The sequence below is a fragment of the Natator depressus genome, chromosome 3, assembly GCF_965152275.1.
Source record: "Natator depressus isolate rNatDep1 chromosome 3, rNatDep2.hap1, whole genome shotgun sequence".
In the NCBI taxonomy this organism is placed as follows: Eukaryota; Metazoa; Chordata; order Testudines; family Cheloniidae; genus Natator; species Natator depressus.
The window spans coordinates 128,851,286-128,870,890 of NC_134236.1; the positions used below are offsets into that span (position 1 = coordinate 128,851,286).

The window sequence follows — 19,605 nt, forward strand, 5'->3', positions numbered from 1 at the left end:
CAGTTTTATTTGTCTCACTGAAAATCAGGTTTACAATTTTAGTTCTTGATATTAGGTACTTTTGTAGAAAATCTTCTCTGGCCACATAAATATGGATGTGAAGCCAGGTCATATGAAGTAATTGTTGTGATATGGCTAAGTCAACACATTGCCATATTGTGCGAGGGTTGATTTTAAAAAAAAATAAAAATAGATTTGCTTCAGACACTGGGTTTTCACTGTGTGTCTAAAAAGAAAAATGTAAATGAGAAACACTGAATTGCCTGTAAATATACTATTGCCAATATATATAATTAATCTTGCATAATATGTTACTAAAATAGAGATTGTACAGTTTGTTTGCTTAAAATCAACCTGTTCAGATAGGTAATTTAGCAGTGGCTCAGACTAATATTAGTCAAATTGTAGCAGAAAACTTCCCCAGAAAATAGAAATGCAATTAACCTTTTTAATGTCAGGCTTCCAAAGTCAGAGAATGCTATTCTCTGATTAATCAGCCTCTATGACCACTTACCCTTAGGACTCACCCCCATCCTCAGCAAAAGGTTGAACACCACCAAACTTACAGTACTGAAACAAGAATATAAGTAGTATGGTCGATTCTCTGTCCTGGACCTTTTCAGTTCCACTAGGACCTGTAAGAGTTTGCTGATGAAAGATCTCAGCCTAAAAAGAACTCTAACTTTAGGAGGGTTATACTTCCATTGTTATTTATGGTCTTCGGGCTCTGAATCAGGCTCTCTTTTAAGAAGTTATCCAAATAATGGAAAGCTACTTAGAGGGAAAGGACCTCCATTTTCAAAATATTGTGAACCTCGTTGTTCGGATGCTTAATGTAAGGTGTTTGGAATCTGATTATCAGAGGTGCTGAGGGTCAAAAATTCCAGCGGAAGTCAACAGGGCTGTTAGGAGGACAGTTGAAAGGAGTAGGTCAAGAAGGCATGGTGTCTGTGACCTGCAGGAGTGTGGCATTTGAAGGTGGTTCTAAAATGGTTTAGGCACCCTTGCATTTGCCTCAGCCATTTGAAATAATACCAGATACTTTGTCAGACAAGGTCTGATTCTACAGAACACAACCCACCACCACACCAAGATCAACAATTACAAAAGAACCTCCCTCTTAATTCACCTTACAGATTACGGTAGCCCTAAATCTAATTTTGTGAATTCACTAGAAAGGAGAATTTAGTAAAGAAATGTCCTTGAAGATAAAACTCAAGTAAATAGGCAATACTACAAAGAAAAGAACCATGAATAGTTAGTTATATGAATCATATTTTAATGGAATTTGACCTGAAGGCAAAATATCCATTTAAATACTGTTAAATGGTTTCCAGATTCCAACTCTGAGAAGATGTAGGCCTTACAATGCTACAATTTAATATTTTTATTGCTAGCAATTTGTTATTATAACCACAAGGAAATAAGTGGCTTCCACTGTACACAGTCCTACAGCAGCTGATTACGATTAAGAAAATATTTCATAAAAAGAGATAGTTATTGATTGCAGATCATAGTTTACAATAGCTATAACCCCTCATCAGTAAACAGTTTATAGAAGAAGCAGCCTTTTTCAGTTTGGTTTAAGGCTGTTAAAATAAGAGTTAGCTACTACGAAGACAGCAGTTCAAAATTCAGACACACTATATAGAAATCAATTAGTTAATTGATAATTTCTAATTTAGAATATATTTGTCCTGCTAATAATTGCATACAATTCAAAGAAAAATGTTACATAAAAGCCAATCATCATGTTTTGTTAATCTTATTTCCCTATAAGAAATATGTTGAATTTCAGTTGACATTTAAAGTTCCTATGCTGCCCCCTTGTGCACATTTTTATATTTCAGTCAACTGCAGTTCTGCCTGGAACAGATCTATATATTACTTTAATTACCCTGTGATATTGTACTGTTGCAGCATGTAAGAAGAGAAAACTGTAGTTAAGGTTTTCAATGATATAGTGTATCAACATAAACTGGTTTATAAATTATAGTATTTAGATTGTAAACTCTTCAGATCAGGGACTCATAACATTTTTGCCTGTCAACTGCCGAATATATCTTGAGTTTTGTTATACTTTATTATTTGTATAATAATCAACACAATAATTCAAGTAGAGAAGGCACCTCCATTTTATGTCTGTATCACAGTGCAGTAACTTTCACACCCAAAATGATCATACCCCTTCAGGTAAAATTTCAACGCCAGTCCTTAATTCTCAGAACAAAGGGGGAGTAGGGGGTTGTTTATTTTTTTAAATTTTGTAAGGTTCTATTGAGGTACTTGAGTTATCTGTGTAAAAAGTGAAAAACACAGTATAACACAACTCCTATTTTCCAAAAATGGCAGGGCACGTGAGAAACCTTAGGAAAATCTGAGGTTTGGAAAACTGCAGGAGCTATCCAGGACACTTACATTTTCTGCAGTCTAGGTCCCCGAACCCCAGGCACAGTAAAGAAGAGGCCAACTGGCTTCAAAAGAGTTTTCACTCAGGGCTCCCCAATCCTGAGGCACACTGAATATGATGTTGGCTGGCTTTGTAGAGTGATTGGCTTCAAAAGAGCCATGCTACCTGTAACCCTTTTAAAGCTGGCCAGCATACTCTTTGCTTCGCTCTAAGAGCTGCAGCACCCAGAGCCAACTCTGAATAGGAATACAGTACAACCACAGGCGATAAAAACAAGTTTAATTTAAACCAAGAGTTCCAGTTAACTGGATTTTGGTATATTGGGGCTGTAATGCTCCTCCATGATGATGTACAAAAAGGTGTTTTCCACCAGTCAGAAAAATGTCCAGATGCTTTCTTGGCACTCAAATAACTTAGCTGCTGCTGCTGCCTTTTTTTTTTTTTTTTTTTTTTCCTTTTTTAAAAAAAATGAAGTTCAAACTTGCAATGATTTTACATTCTCAATGAGAATTAATTAGTGCCTTTGACAAAAAAATGAAGTTGTAAACATAATAATCTGGTGCTCCAAATAGCAGCACAGTTGTTAGAAAGTAAGTAGGAAATCAATACAGGATTCCCTGATACTCTGAGATGTGCAGACCAAGCTATGTGAAGGGGGAAAAAACACACAGATCTGGTGCTATACAATTGAAATGGTTGATCTCATACTATTATTATTTATATTTCAGTAGCGCATAGATGCTCTAAGCAGGGATCAGGCCCCATTTTACTAGAGGCTTTATAAACATGTATTTAAGAGATCATCCCAGCACAAAAGGCATTCATAGTCTAGATTAATGATAAAAAACTGAGGTAAATAACACAAGCAGATAGGCATACGCCACAGGATAAACAATAACAAGAACATTTTTGTGTAGACTGTGCCCACAGTTTAGCTTGCCATCTACCTAGCCATTATCAAATAGCAATGTTCTGAATGCATTTTAAGAAAGGATTTGAAGATAAGATCTACAAATCTTTTCAGAGTGTCATATATAAAGGCTGGAAAGGGATAAAGAGAGAAAAATATTTGTGGACGAAGTAAACTGGCAGGTGGTGAAGGCTGAGAACATTGATGGGGCAACGACAGCTGCAACAATACAATAAGGTAATAGACAATCATCTTAAAAGTGAGGACAAGAAACATATCTGATACAAATACCTTCTGTTAAAAACAACACCCCCACCCCATCAAAACTTATTTTTTAATGAAAACTCTGGCACAACTGTAATTATAGTGCTACCACCATTCCACTATAAACAAACATATGCCCTTGAGAAGGCTTTTAAATTAGCATGAAGAGGGATTATTCGGTGTACACTAGCTTAGTTTAAAGAACAAATCTATTTGGTCTTTTGCTTTATATACAATGTTTGTTTTTAAGAAAGAGGGGAACATACTAGTAAAAAAGATCTTATTCCATAGGTTAGTATAACTGCATATTATCTAATCCTTTATTGGAAAGGGAAAACCCTTTAACTTAAAAAAAAATCACAAGAACAGAAATATGTAAATGAAACTTAACGACTTTCTAACACTGATTCACCGCTGCCTGACATCACTCTGGAGGGTAAATCTCTTGGCGTTGTCAACAGCTTTTGCTACTTGGGTTCTATGATCAGCAAGAATCTTGGCCTTCAGACTGAACTGACTATCAGAATTGGAAAATCAAGAGAAATAAAGCATTGCTTATCTAAGGGAGGAGTGTGTTTTCAGCTAAGAGAGTAATGGAAGATGGAGGAAATTGTTGTTCCCTTTATAGATTATGGAGAGGTAAGAACAGAGGTTCTCTTTAGAAGTTAACAAATCTCTTCTCTCTATACCTTTTTTAAAACAAGACATACTAGTACTAACGTATGATTAAAAGTACTCCAAACTACATAGACTAAGATGTGGAAAAACAAAACAATTCTCCCACAAACATTACAAGGTCTGCCCAACCAGTCACTAACACTAGGAAAATGCCCTCTCCACTGATTTTACATATGGCCTTCTAGAATATTTTCACCCACAGTAATACAGGTGAAAAGATATAGTCAACAGACAGGCCCTTTTTATCATTCTGAAGAAACTGGGTTGTCCCCCCAAAATTGCTGATCATTCATTCATTACATCCAGGTATGAGGGCAACTGTAATATATGAAAATATGGAATCAAATGCCTTTGGCATCAATAAAGGGGATGAAATGGGTGTGTCTAAGACCCTATGCTGTTTAACATACTTTTCATTCCTGCCTTTTCATGCATTTAAGGACAGCAATGATGGCATTTATCTTCAAATCAGACTAGATGAAGGCTTGTTCAACATCACAAGGTTTAGAGTGAAAACCAAGGTGAAAGAGCTGAGAGAGTTCCTGTTTGCAGATGATGCAGCTTTCATTGCCCAGAGCGAATCTTCCCTGCTAAATCTCTTGGGTAGATTTTCTGTGTCATGGATTGACAATTAGTTTCAAGAAAATTGTGATCATGTACCAAGGGGTGGAAGAACCAATGCCTGACATCACTCTGGAGGGTCTCTCTCTTGGCATTGTCGACAGCTTTTGCTACGTGGGTTTTATGATCAACAGCAATCTTGACCTTCAGAGTGAACTGACTAACAGAACTGGAAAAGGAGCTAAGAATTTGCGGCTTTTACAGAAACATGCATGGAATAACTGCAAACTATCGACTAAGGTGAAGATGCAAATGTATGAGACTTGTGTGCTTTCATCTCTGCTTTATGGTTCAGAAATGTGGACTACATATGCTAGGCACATCAGGAGACTGAATAGCTTCCATATGAGATACACCTGTGCAAGATCCTGAAAATAAAGTGGGAAGACAAAATATCAAAGACAGAGATGCTGGAGCATGCAGGACTGACATACTTAGAAACTACAGTAGAATCTCAGAGTTACAGACACCTTGGGAAAGGAGGTTGTCTGCAACTCTGAAATGTCCGTAACTCTGAACAAGACGTTGTGGACTTCAGCCACTGGGGTGGGGGGGCTGCAGCCGCAGAGGGAGAAGGGGGTCAGGGCTTCTGACCCTCGGGAGCACCAGGGCTCAGGGCTTTAGATCTGGGGGAAGTACTGAGGCTCGGGGCTTCAGCCCCACCGTTCTGTTCCCGGCTTCTGCCCCATGGGGGGCACCAGGGCTTGGGGCACCCCATGGCTCCACTCCCTGTTTCATCCAGGGGAGGCGGGCATGCTGGGACTCAGGGCTTTAGCTACAGGGGGAGTGCTGGGGCTGAAACCAGCACCCCCCGCAGGGCAGAAGCTGGGAATGAGGCTGTGGGGCTGAAGCCCTGAGCCCTGGCACCCCCCACAAGGCTGAAACCAGGAACGGAGCCGCAAGGCTGAAGCCGGTGACCAGTAAGTCCGGAACTCTGGTGTTCATATCTTTGAGATTCTATTGTACTAACAAGAGGAGGAGGTTGCAATGGCTCAGTCATGTCAGGAGAATGGGAGGAGACTGTATCCCCAAGAATATTTTGTACAGAGAGATTCGAGACAGCTCTAGAAAGCAGGGTCACCCTGTATGGCAGTACCGCAACATGCGCAAAAGTGAGGTGAAGTTGCTCAGCATCAATGCAGAAAGCTGGGAGGAGTGCGCAGAATTCCGTCCAATCTGGAGGGAATATCTGCCACTGGGTGCAGCTCAACAGGAAGCAGCTTTGATCCAGAGGATGGAAGCAAAGTGAGAAAGAAGAACGCAGTGTACTATTATCTTGGACTCCAACTCAGACAACACACGGATCTGTGAAATTTGTAACAGTGTTGCTCTTGAATAAGGCTGGTCAGCCATAAGCTGACTCATAAGGCAACTGACTAGACCTTTTATGGATATACCATGATCCAGTGGATCAACGGTTGCCTATAATAAATAGAATTTGAAGAAACTAGCAAAACACACAAAAAATCCTGACTTGTATTTTATATGCAGAATTGCCTTTAACATAAGAGATCATTACAAAATGTGAATGTCACAAGCTATTTTTTGATAGATAAAAGTCTAACCAGGAAAGTGTAACCTTTGTTTAGCTTATTTATATAAACTTTTAAAACATATTTTGCATCTGTTTTTACAAATGAAGATATGTATTCTTATTTTTGTAAATATATAAAACTATATTACTAAAAATTAAGCCAAGTTATTTTGTAAATCTTTCGCCTTAAGAAAACATATTTGCCATTTTTATTCCAAATTATTCTTAAACAAAGAATATAATACATGCATTTTATGAGCTATAATTTCCTCCCCATAACTCAAAATTTGAAACACAAACAAAATTGCTGAAAAGTCTGAAAAAACAAACACGCTAACAATCAGAATACTGTAATCTCTTTAAAAGAAACCTCAAAATAACTGAGGAGAAGCATACAGGGTGTAAATTATTCTATAATTAAACATGACAAGTCATATCTAATATCTAGGGAGCCATGTTATACCTTCTAATCCAACTCTAATTTTAGCACAATGCTTTAAAAGCCTCTCTAAATTAATATAAGATTATAGAATCATTATCGAGACATAATTTTCCAAAATCATTTTTCCATAAATCATTTATTTTAGATCTGATAAGGAAACCCATTTTTAAAAATGGCTAAATCAGCTTCCATTACACAATTCCAGAACAAAATACTGATCCAGCTATATGACATTATGTAAATTATGAAGTTTACTGTTGTTTTCAATGTTAGGGCCTGATCCTGCAAACCCTTAGGCCTTTCCCTTAAAAAGGCTTATTTACAGCGTGTAAAATTAAGCATGTGCATAAGTCTTAGCAGGACTGGGACTTTCCTAACGTGAATAGTCCCTTTGATTTCAAAGGGCTACCCCTCATAAGCAGGGGTCTGCAAGATCAGGACCATCATTATCCAAATCATTATTTTAACTTTTTGGCTTTAACTTTTGAAAGTCATCTGGCAAGTACACTTCTATTGTTTACCTTCTCAGTGATTTGAGGAACTCTAGAAAAACAGAAGCCAACTCAAGCCTGGAACAATGATAACCAGACAAACAAGTTTACTATATCCTTACTCAGAAGTAGTAGGGTTTTTTTTATTCTTCATATAGTGACAAGAGTGGAATCTTTTAATTTACAAGTTTATTTAAACTGAAAATGCATCACTCCATATAAACTATATTTACAAAAAGTTTACCTGAAAAAACAGCTGGTGTTCCTGTCAGGTTGGAATTGAATACCAGTAAAGATTTGTCAGCTAGGCCACAAGCTAACAGCTCTCCATCCCCTGTAAAAAAGATTCCCTACAGGTTTATGGGTTGTGAGGAGTGTGTCTCTTAATCATTTTTTTTAAAGTCATAAATATACCAGGCAGAGGGGAAAATATGTTACAGCACATAAAAATATATAATCAGCTTTCATCTAACTTGTTTACCATTCTCACTTTCTATGGAAATCAGTTAAGATGCAGGGGGAAAAATATGACTCATTACAAGGCAGAATGTCATTTTTTTAAAGAAAAAATCCTAAACAAATATTACATAAATATTTAGCAGTCACATTTATCTACTTCCTGATTTATAAAAATTACTATCTATCTCTGTATAAATGACACATCCCCCTTCCAGGGGTACCAAAATAAAAAATAATCATACTTACGAGAGCACCAAGATTCCTTTGTCAGTATTCTGATAACTTCTGAAGCAAATGGGCACAAGCCCTCCCCACCATAGCTTTACAGCCTTATCCTGCAAATTTTACTAAGAAGTTCTGTGGCACTTCTCATATGAGTAAAGTTATTCATGTGTACAAATGTTGGCAGGATCAAGCCTTTTAATGTTTGCCTGGATGTAGTAGGATGGGAAAACTGTTTAGCCCAAATCATATTTCTGAAAGAGCAAAGATGGTCTGGGGCTTAAAATGTGGAATCCCACTGTAAATTAGTATTAAAAACATTTGCAAACCAGAAGGCAAAATAAATTAACAAACAAAAAAAAAAAGGAAAGAGACATTTCTAGCTTGGGTCAATCCATGCTATGATACACCCACCCCACCAGCTATGAAATCTAATCTTCCCAAAGGCATTCTCCTGTTAAACAGCAAATTATTTAGACTATGTATTCCTGGAGAAGAAATACCAACCAACCTTGCTAACAAGACATAAATGGTGGGATTCAATCTGAATATAGATACTTAATAATAATTCATTTGACAGTCTGAAGATCACTCCTTGAATGGCTTCTTTTATGTATTTGAATTAACTTGAATTAGATACTTTTTAGTTTCATAACTTAGTTAAGATTATTAACTTATACCTATTTATAAAATTATTTAAATTATCCATGACAGGATCCACCAACCCTTAAACAAAATTCCTTTGTCCATCTATAAATTGTTTTAGCTATCTCTGATACACCAAGACAGGACTCTCTGCTGATTTTGGGAATAAAATACTTTGGTTTTATCTTGCGAGAAGAGTGTCCAAACCAGAGTGGGCCCACTCAACGTGTAATCCCTGTTGAAAGCTCTCCACAGAGATATAGAGAAGAGATTGTCACTGAAATAATCATTCTTTATAGCTTGTGTTCTGCTTTATTCAGTCTTTTTTTGATGTTTATTTTCCTTTCTTTAATAAAGTAGCCATAGTTAATAATTGTGATTATTTTGCTTGTCTCTAACTGTGGTGTACCCTCTTAGTCTAAAATAATGGAAGACACATTCCTAAACTGGCAGTAAGAGAGACAGTTATCAAGATCTGGCCAACTATATCTTGTTTCTCTAGACGATACATTTTTAGTAATCTTTGTGATGATTTCTTGGTGCTCAACACCTTAAAACACCCCTTTTTACCCCAAACAGATGTCCCTATTCATTTTATAGGGTCCAGTTCCTTGATACCTGGAATTGGAAATGAACTTAGAGGAAGGCATCTCCCTGAAGAAGCTGAGGATTTGAGTAGGGCTCCTAATGTCTGGTAAAGTGCGGAGACAACCTCCTTTCCCAACCCCTCAACCCTCACAGGAGGCTGGGACCAGGTGTGGAGGGGGTGATGGCAACCCTCTGCCAGGTGCAGACAATTAAGGAAGGAAAAATGACCCAAACACTATACAAATTATTGCTTGACAGCTCCCAGATGAGTAAAGCTGCTGCCTAAATAAACCACATCCCTTATTTTAGGTGTCAGGGACAATAGCATGTTTCAATGGTCATACACACCTGAATACTGAATACAGCAAATAGAGGTTGGTTTATTAGCTACTGATATCTGTCTCTCAGATTTAGTTGGAGGAGAATTTTCCAATAGATATTCTTTATTTTTTCTTAAAAAAAAAAATTAAGGAAAATATAGTTAAATGTCATAACAGTACATTTTCCACTTTACATGCTAAACATTTTATATTACAGTTAGAGTAAATTAAAAGTATAATTCATCCATACCTCTTCCCTCTTTTTTAGATTCCCAGATAGATATCAGTAACTTAAGGGTGAAAAAACACAACTGGGATGTTTTAATTACCACAATAACCAAGCACTGAAACCCAGGAAATTGAGTCAATGTTAACTTTAAAAATAAAAATCCAAAATATGAAGTTGTGCGAATACACAAGTATGCAGACAATCTAAATTCTGCCCTGTAGTCAGAACAAGCAATAACTGTACAGTTATGAATGATGCATATTAGTGCTCCTGGTTCCAAATTAAAACTATTTTAATGATTTTTTTTCATATTTATTTCTTATGGTGTCATTACAGGGCAGAGTTAATATTCTTTGTGTGCCTTAACTGGGTATTCCATACATTGACATGTTTGGATTTCTTTTAAAGTTAAGCTTAAGTCTGAATTTCCTGGGCTTATAATGCTAGATTTTTGGGGTAATTGTAGTATTTTTTATGTTTCTTTCCCTTAAGATATTTATATTTTTCTCAGCTTTAACTCCATCATAACAGTTTTGTCTGGGAATTTTCTTGGTTTTTTTTAAATATTAAAATTTGTATATATTAACAATAAACAAGAATCCTAAAAAGAATGCTACCATGCAAATACTTCTAATGATTTGAAAATACATAGTATCAACCCTAAATTAGATAATTTTATTTTGACGTTTAGGGTCAGATTCACTGGTATGCTATGGGTGCTTCACACTCCTCTAGAGCAGCCAAAGCATACTGGCCAGTTAACCAAGGTTTATAGCTGTTTGCTGCAGGTCCCGTAATATTGCTGCTCTGGTACACAGCAGATTCAAGGCCGCTGTGTCGTGGGGATGGGAACCTTTAAAGCACTAACCTCCAAGGTAGCATGGGGTCAGGGAATCATTTAAAAAACAATAACAACTGGAACAACTGACCTATCAAGGAGACCTCTTGACATACCATGATCTGAATCTCCCTCATACTCCTGACTCACCACAACCAATAGCATTGTAGAATGGAAATTGGCTATAAAGGAAGGGTTATGATTGTTTGACTTACCTTTGCAGTCATAATGATGCCAGTTAAGAGTGACATGAGCTGTTGACCTGCCCCTGTCTGTGATCATAACAATTGGATGCACCAGTAACTTAACTGAATTTCAACCTGATCTTCTCAAATATAGACTATCCACAACACTTCCATAATTTTAACTATATGGGGAGTTTGAAGACTCTGGTGTTCCATTACTGAGATCATCCAGAACTCCTGATACTAAATTTCTTAAAGAACCCTTTTTAAATCAGTTTAACTCAAACTAGTTAATGGATGTCTTTGTAAATTCTCAGCAAAATCCATTCTCCATTCAAAAACTATGTAAGTAGGTGAAGATATGTTGAATTCTCCATACATAAGTAGACTTGGCAGCATGATTTTGTAATATAATTTTGATGGATATGTGACATTGCATCCGATAAGGCTTTATGGAAATATGCATATGAATGTATATATGACATAACTAGAATATGTTTTATGCTACATATGCCATTTAACATATCTCTGCAAAGGTTATGATCTTCTGAATATATTCATCCTATTTGTATGCATGTGTCATTTTTGTACTCGAAGTTATGAATATTGGCTGTATACTTGTTTAATTTTAAATAGCCTCAGTGAAGCAGTTGGTCAGCTTCCTGAGAAAAGACTATTCTCAGTAAGCGCCCAAGCAAGAAGCCCTTAAGCCAACAATGAACTTGGAGATGCCAATCCACATCTGAGCTTTCCTAGGAATGTAGCTTGGCTGGGAAGGAACTCAGTCATGCCTGGACATGTGACTTGCCCATGTAACTCCAAAACTCCATTTTGTAGCTGGATTCTACACAGGGGCAGGGAGGGGTGTCCACCCACAAGAGAAAGTCTATTTAAACCCCTGGGAGACCCTTCCATTTGGTCTTCAGCTGGTTCAAGAGATAGCCTCTCCACCCCAAACGGATACCTGAAAGAAACTGGAACAAAGGACAGTAACCACGGGGGGGAGGGGGCGGTGAGTGATTGCTCGACCCAGACTAGAAGGAGACTAGTCTGTAAAAGGAAGCTTACTGGAATACCTCCTCTGAGGGTGAGGTTTTATCTGCATTCAGTTTTCTTACTGTATTAGGCATAGACTTGCGTGTTTTATTTTATTTTGCTTGGTAATTCACTTTGTTCTGTCTGCTATTACTTGGAACCACTTACAGAAAGTAGGATTTATTTAATAAAATCACTTTTTATTTATTATTTAACCCAGAGTATGCATTAAAACCTTGGAGGATGGGGGGGGGCGGCAAACAGCTATGCATCTCTCTCTGTGTTATAGAGTGCGAACAATTTATGAGTTTACCCTGTATAAGCTTTATACAGGGTAAAATGGATTTATTTGGGGTTTGGACCCCATTGGGAGTTGGACATCTTAGTGTTAAAGACAGGAACACTTTTTAAGCTGCTTTCAGTTAAGCTTGCAGTTTGTGGTACATGGTTCAGACCTGGGTCTGTGTTTGTGGCCGGCAAGCATATCTGGCACAACCAGGCAGGGTTCTGGAGTCCCAAGCTGGCAGGGGCAGAAGTAGTCTTGGCACATCAGTTGGAAACCACAAGGGGGTTTTTGTAATCCAACCCATCACAGGATATTTATATTTTTAAGCATTATTTTTAATTATTTAAAAGTTAATAGTTGCTGGAAATTATGGGGGGACTCAAACAATAGTTATTTAATGACAGCAGATGCTGAAACTCAAAAAATTAAATCTTCATAACAGTAAAACACAAATTATCATCACATGTCAAAATATACAAAGTAAATATCCTTAAATAAAACTCCAATAAGTTCTCTAGCAGCACTTTACTCACTTTGCCTATCTGTGAATTTTAATTATCAATGAAATATTTTTACTTAGTTTGTATTTATTAACATCTGCCAATAAAAATCTAATCCTTCCAAGCTTATACATAAACAGAGGGTAAATCCTTACTTTTAATGCAAAACTCAGCTCAGCCTTAGCTAAACCACAGAGCCACAATAAGCATCTCCAGAATACTGTTCTCTGCCAAAGGTCAGAAAAACCACTGAAATGACACTTTAGGCCCTGGTTCTGCAATGAGATGTAGATATGCAGACACTTGCACCTGCACAATCTCAAAGGCACCCCATGCAGATGCTGAAGTTCACCTGCATGCATCCAACTGAAGGATTGGACTGACATCAGAAAGGAAGGTTACAAGTATGGTATCTGTTTTCATCAATGTCAATAATTTACCAGTCATCTATGCAAAAGTTATCAGGAATTAGGACTCTCAATGCATCCCTTTACATTATTCTGCTTGCCAATTAAAAAATAACCACTAATTCTTTCAAGATGAACCAATATTTTCCAGTTTACAGACAGTATGATGGATGTGCTGGTTACGTGTTACAACGGCAGCCTTGGTCAGGTAGCCTAATAATGAATTAATTCCAAGTTAAAGTCTTTTTTCAGATACCTATACCAAAAAATGAAATCAGTTTGTTGTATTATTTCTTGCCGATAAAAAAAATTACTTAGGGACAGTGCCTTAAAATATGGTTCTACTCTGAAAAGTGAAGGTGTAAAAACGCTTTCTTACTCAACATATATACTCCTGGTGTGTTGTATCCGCTTATTTCAGTCACAAATAAAAACTGTTTTGTTTTACTCATTAGTACCACAGAGTCAACACAGAGTGGGAATTAGATACTATATACTAGATTATACAAGTCTTTCTTAAAATCAATAGTACTATTCATCTGCATGCTTTCCAAAGTGAATAAGGAGTGCACCATCTAGCACTATGCTATTATACATTTCAGAAATGCTATTAAAAAAGAAAAGCTAAGAGCAACCACTACTGTCACACTTCATTTTTGCCTTTGCATCATACATAAGCCAGATCCCAGGGTGAATTTACAGGGCTGGCAGTTAGGAACAAACGGGTGTGGTACATCCATTGCACGACTCAGCATAAAACTGTCAACTCCTTAAGATCACACTGAGACCTGGACTGTGTATCGTTGCCAGTGATGATGATAATTCTGCAGGTCAAATTCCACCCTAACTAAAATCTGTGCAGCTTCATTATATCCAATGGGACGGCATATGTTTACGAGGGGGGAAAAGTTTTGATTTCAATGGACGCACACAAGCGTAGAACTGGCGTGGTGAATCAGGCCAAATATATTTCCACTTGTAAAATGAACAATACATCTGAACTCAATGAGCTACAATAAGCACAGAACCTCATGAAGCCATACTTAGTCATTTTTCAGACTAGAACTACACATTGAAAACACTATGGTTCCGAACTCTTTTAGCACGAATATGCTTTTTTAAGTTAAATGCATCATTTTAAAAATAGAGAGAACAATAAATGTTATCTTTTGTACATAAAGCTTAGTTAAAATTAATGAATATAACCTAAAATGTCTTTAGAGTACATTTAGCAGTTTTTCCAGCTATACATCAGAAAAATGCATCTCATAGCAAACCTAAGAAGCATTTTAGCTCAAATCATATCCCCAATTTAAAAATGTCCAATAGAGGAGGTAGGAAACTGCAAAATACCTTTTCAAGTAAAACATCTATTTAAAATCATTTCAATTTTTTTTAGTGCATCCACTGAATCACCTACCGTTTGCAACTGCTCTTCCACTCTGATATCTTGTTATTTTTCTTCAAGTTAGTCTTTGGAGAAAACATGGTCATTCTGCAAAGAAGAAAACAGGCTTTGCTATACCTCTATAAAGGCACTTCTATAACATTGTTCAGGAATAAGTATTTTATTTAAAACAACAGTGATTCTGTTTTCCTCTTCATACATGCAGTTGTTCCATTAGTGACAGTGAGAAATATGTACACACATCAACAGAAGATTAGATCCCTGTAATCATCTTACTTTCTAGTTCACCAAATATTGCTTGTGATAACACACTTGATGGGTGCTACACTTTGAAGAACATGAAGGCCTGAGATATCTACTTCTGAACAGCAACCTTTCTACACAAGTAGTTAGCAGGATGTCACTGTACTAAGTGGACAGAGCTCATTCTACAAATTTTGAGAGGACATGAAAAAGTTGCCAGTAGGAGATGGCAGTTTCTAGCATGTATGATTGTTCCCAGCCCCAATCAATCATCTCACACAACCATAAGCCCTCCCAGCCCAAATCAAACAATTTTACCCTTCTCTCCAAGTCTCCTTTAAGGACCCAAACTGATGGCCCATACAATTGTAGCATAACTCCTCCTTCATCTTACCACAGCTATTCATATTTATGAATATCCATACAAATATTATACACTCGCACACAATATACACGTATTTACACACATGCGCACGTAACTGGCTCTGGGATCTAAGAATCTTGTGTGTTTATATACAACTTACACCCAATGTGGATATAATGTTTGGGGAGCTATTGGCCTAAATTCTACTCTCAGTTATATGCAGGCAACCTAACTTAGTCACTTATTTAACCTGGATGGTCACATTGTGACATGAGTACAAAAATCTTTATGGGGTTAAAACATGTCACGTTAGTTAAATTACTTTCACCCTCTGCCCATTCAGAAAAACTAGGGGAAATGGTAGTTGTCATGAGTAGGTGCCAGTGAGTACAGATTCCAGTTGATGGTTAAAAGTGTCTGAGAAGGGCACACTTGTGCCCTGAAATATAAACAAGAGAACCTTGAAGGTTAAAGGACTTGGCATCTGATGAAAATGGGGGAGAGAAAGAAGCCCTGATGACATCTCTAACCTACCTCCTTTTTGTACTCAAAGCAAGGGTTGCCCTAAGCATTAATTGATGCTACCACATGAAGTAATTGGCGTTAGGCCTGGTGGCTACTTCCCCTCCTACTATCTCCTCCACTGTGAAGCAGCAGCAGAAGAGGAGTGATTACTGGAAGCTTTAGCACTGGCTACTTCTGAAGACAGCAGCTGCAGAAGAGCTTGAACTGAGCTGTCACAGTGCTACTGTGTGCAGCCTTAATGGGCTTCCTGCACTGTCAGGCACCACAGGGAAAGTTGCTTCTGCAGTGCTACTGTAACCCACACACAGGGTGGATTTGATTTAAATCAAATTGATTTAAATCACTAGTCAGGAAGACTCAATTTAATCATGGTCTTCTACATAAAAGTGCATTCTTGTTGGTTGTTATAACCTTAATACATATTCTTCACAACTCAGAGATAGATGTAGGTTTCATTTTTAGAAGGTACACACTATACATATTTAAACAGTGATTTATTTTGAAAACTTTTCAGATTGTTTGGTTATTTCAATTACCTTTGGTAAATGAAGCAGATATTTATGAAGTCACTGGGAGGTGAACTATCTCCAATTCAAAAGGTTAATCATTAATATTTGGAGGATTTTCTTGGCGTGATGTATTAGGAGTAGAACATCACCAGACAGACATTTAAATTGTTTTATTTAACTAAAACAAAGTTAAGTATTCTTGATGTTTTTCTTCAACATCAAACATATAATATTTTAACAAAACAAGCATATGTCCCTCGCATCTCACATTTATCTCCAGACTTCTTCTCCTTGTCCAGATCTATTCCACCCTCAACAATCTTCTATTCGCTGAACTTTTAGAAACTTTGCACTTTTAGAGAGAGGTAAGGGATTGACTCTGTGTACTCAAATTTGCAGAGGGGCAATAGAGTTGAGGTCTGTTATTTCTCACCTCTATATATTATTTATTGATTTAAAAACATTTTTGGCTGTTAACAAGCATGTTACCTCTGGAGACACAAATCCACAGTTTGAGATCTGCAAAACTAAGCATCTCTGATGGTATCTTCTAACCTGAGCACTGAGTCCCATTGAGTAGATAAAGATTAACCTAAATAATCTATACAGAAGCCTGTGTAACCCCATAAAATTGGGTCCCTAATCCATGAACTATTGGAACTCATTTACAAAAGTTTTCTTAAACATTACATTAATATATTGTCTCATACTATAGAATTAGAATTTATAATCCCTATTCCATGATGAGATACCTTTGAGCTATAATGTATCTTAATTAAAACAATCTTTAGATAGGTTTTTCCCTCAAAAAGCATTTTATCAAAAAAAAATCCAATTTAAATTTAAAAAATCCAATTGTTTTTTCTTTTTTTTTAAAAAAAAAATCATTGATTTTTATCCACCCTGCCCACACATCTCCTGGGTGTGGTGTCCCCTCTAGTGGCACCAAGACCCCTTAGAGATTAATGAGTCTGCTACAGCCTTAGCTAAGAGCCAAGTGGCTTTTAGCTTATACAGTAGAGGCTCATGCACTAAGCTTCAGCGGGCCCAGGTTTAATCCTGCCTGCCGACGACTGGGGTCTGTTCGTGTTATCCTACTATTACCTAGTGCTCCTCCCTCATCCCCTTTAAGCTGCCTCTCAGCTGTGCAGGAGTGGAAAAGATATTGTTTCCCTTTGCAGAAGCAAGGAGAGAGAGAGATGGTAAGAGAACAAGAACTATATACAAGAAAGAAAGGAAAGAGGGAATTATTGCACACTCTTTATTAAATAGACTTAATAGAGAAAAACAGAAACCAAAAGTACATGTTGAAGGAGAGAGAACGTCATAGAGTGGAAGAGAAGGAAAGAAGCAAGAGAAGTACAGTGAACGAAGTACAGTGTTGCTCTCAGTTCATGTGTCTATCCCTACTGATTAAATGAGATATTAAGATTGCTCATAAACTGTGGGTATTTGAATTTCTAACACATCGTTAGCAGCCTATTTATCCATATTTTGTACCATTATATTATTTTTGTTGCATCATTTATTCCACAGTTGCCACAAGGTATTTCTACACAATAAAAAAGGAAACAAGGTACAGTAATATTACATCCGTATAAAATATCTTCAATAGAATTTCTACTCACTGTGGTGCTGTTGCGTAGCCTGATGACTTAATTTTACTGTGGAAAACCAGTGACTGGTCTTTCATTGTGCCCTTTATACCTGCATTAAAATTGTTTGAACTTTTAGTAGAGGATTTTTTTAACGTTACATTTCCGTAATTCAAGTTAGAGGAAAATTATTTCTTTAAGATAAGGAGACAGCAAGTGTTCCATTATGTATAAATTGTTATGCATTCTAAATATCTAAAAGTGGATAATAATTATGGAAGGTATGGCAAATTAATTGTCTAGAATACCAGTAACTGGACAGTTGAGAGAATACAATTTATATTTCTGTCTTACATATTGCCATTTATGTGGCAAATCAATAAAACAACAAATGCTAAACATCAGATTAAAAATTTAATTATTAAATATTAGATCTTCACCTTCTACAGCATTCACTTGAAAGTGATCATAGGTATCTCTGATACCAGCTTCCATAAAAGCCTTGAATTACAGGAAGATTTACAGTTTTGTAGTCAGTCACTAGAATGCAACAACCATTTTTGTGTGGAACAGTTTCATCAGAGCAAATCTCAGGTCCACTTTATTATTATCTACAAACATCATGCAATTGTTTGGAAACTGATCAGCATACAAATTATTTAAAGAACCCTTGAAATCATCCTTAAATAATTTAAACAGATACATCCAACAGCTGAAAGTCAGTATATGAATCAGGATTAAAGAAACTGGTACTGTATTATGAGTCTTCTGTTAAATTTACCCAATAAACCCCAATGCTCCAAAGCACAAGCCAACCACTAATTTCCTAGCATTGGAAAGAAACTTCTATGGCAGCGGTCCTTGGGGGGTAGGGGCACGGAGGAATTTTTGAGGGGATGCAGCAGGGCCCAGACCAGCCCCCATGGGAAGAAGGGAGGAAGCGCCACCCAGCCGCGCTCTGCCCCTAGCGCCGCTCTGGCTCCGCCCCCGCCTGCTCCCCCAGTTGAGGCCCTGGCTTCAGCTCCTGGCCCCAACTGCAGCCCAGCCCAGCCCCAGTCCCACTCCCTCTGTGGCTCCTGCTCCCGGTCCAGCTCCTGGCCACAGCTCCCGCTCCTGGCTGCAGCTCCTGGCCACAGCCCTGCTCCCAGTGGTGCGGGGGACACAGAAGGGGAGCATGACATAAAAAATTTGGGGACCACTGTTCTATGGGCAGGTCATTACACAACCATCCACTGTAGAGTTATTTCAAAATGTCTGTTCAGAGTGTGTCAGTTCAGGGCAACTGCTCCTGTATTTTCCCACTTATGGTCCAGCAAGGGCACCCACTCTAGGCTCCCATAATCTCTCTTGGGTAGAGACCCATGTCTCTTTCCCTGCTGACCAGGATTTTTCTAGGCTGCACATTTCCCTGCCTAAACTATGAGCTCCCCAGCAAGCCAAGTGGCCTAACCAGGCTAGCATCTGTGCTTTACTTACTCTTCAAAGGCTCTGAACAATATAATTGCCAAAGTTACAAGCTACCACACAGCCCTATCTAAGCAAGCATATATATTCTTAAGTGAAAGCATTACAGAGAATACATTAACAGAAAACAACAGAACCTATAGGCATGCTAATAGGCTTACCAGAGATCACTCCCAACTCCAGCAAGGGCTCTGGTAGGATTCAGTCCTTCAAACCCACCAAGGAGTTTTTCTGCAGTTACAAGTTCATAACAGCTTTTGCTCAGAACAAGGACATCTATACATAGGTTACCCTTTCCTTTGTACAGTTTGGGTCTTTGATCTGCAAAGACTGTGAATAAGTAATCAGCCAGAAAGGAGTTCTCTTCTCTGGGTGTAGCTTCAAAAAGCTTGGGTCCATTCGCATACCCCTCTGTGATAGGGTGCTCCGGGGC

The 19,605-nt window shown here is 37.7% G+C and overlaps 1 protein-coding gene across 1 annotated transcript in view; it reads right to left on the reverse strand.

Annotated features, from left to right (window-relative positions):
- The window catches only part of WDR27 (WD repeat domain 27), a 176,613-nt gene that overhangs the window by 111,359 nt on the left and 45,649 nt on the right, over positions 1-19,605 (reverse strand). Inside the window, exons 14-17 of the mRNA XM_074948788.1 lie at positions 17,742-17,820; positions 14,485-14,559; positions 9,613-9,716; positions 7,595-7,684 (exon numbers count right to left, since the gene is read on the reverse strand). Of these exons, the coding sequence (XP_074804889.1) occupies positions 7,595-7,684; positions 9,613-9,716; positions 14,485-14,559; positions 17,742-17,820 (348 nt within the window). The remainder of the gene's footprint in view (positions 1-7,594; positions 7,685-9,612; positions 9,717-14,484; positions 14,560-17,741; positions 17,821-19,605) is intronic.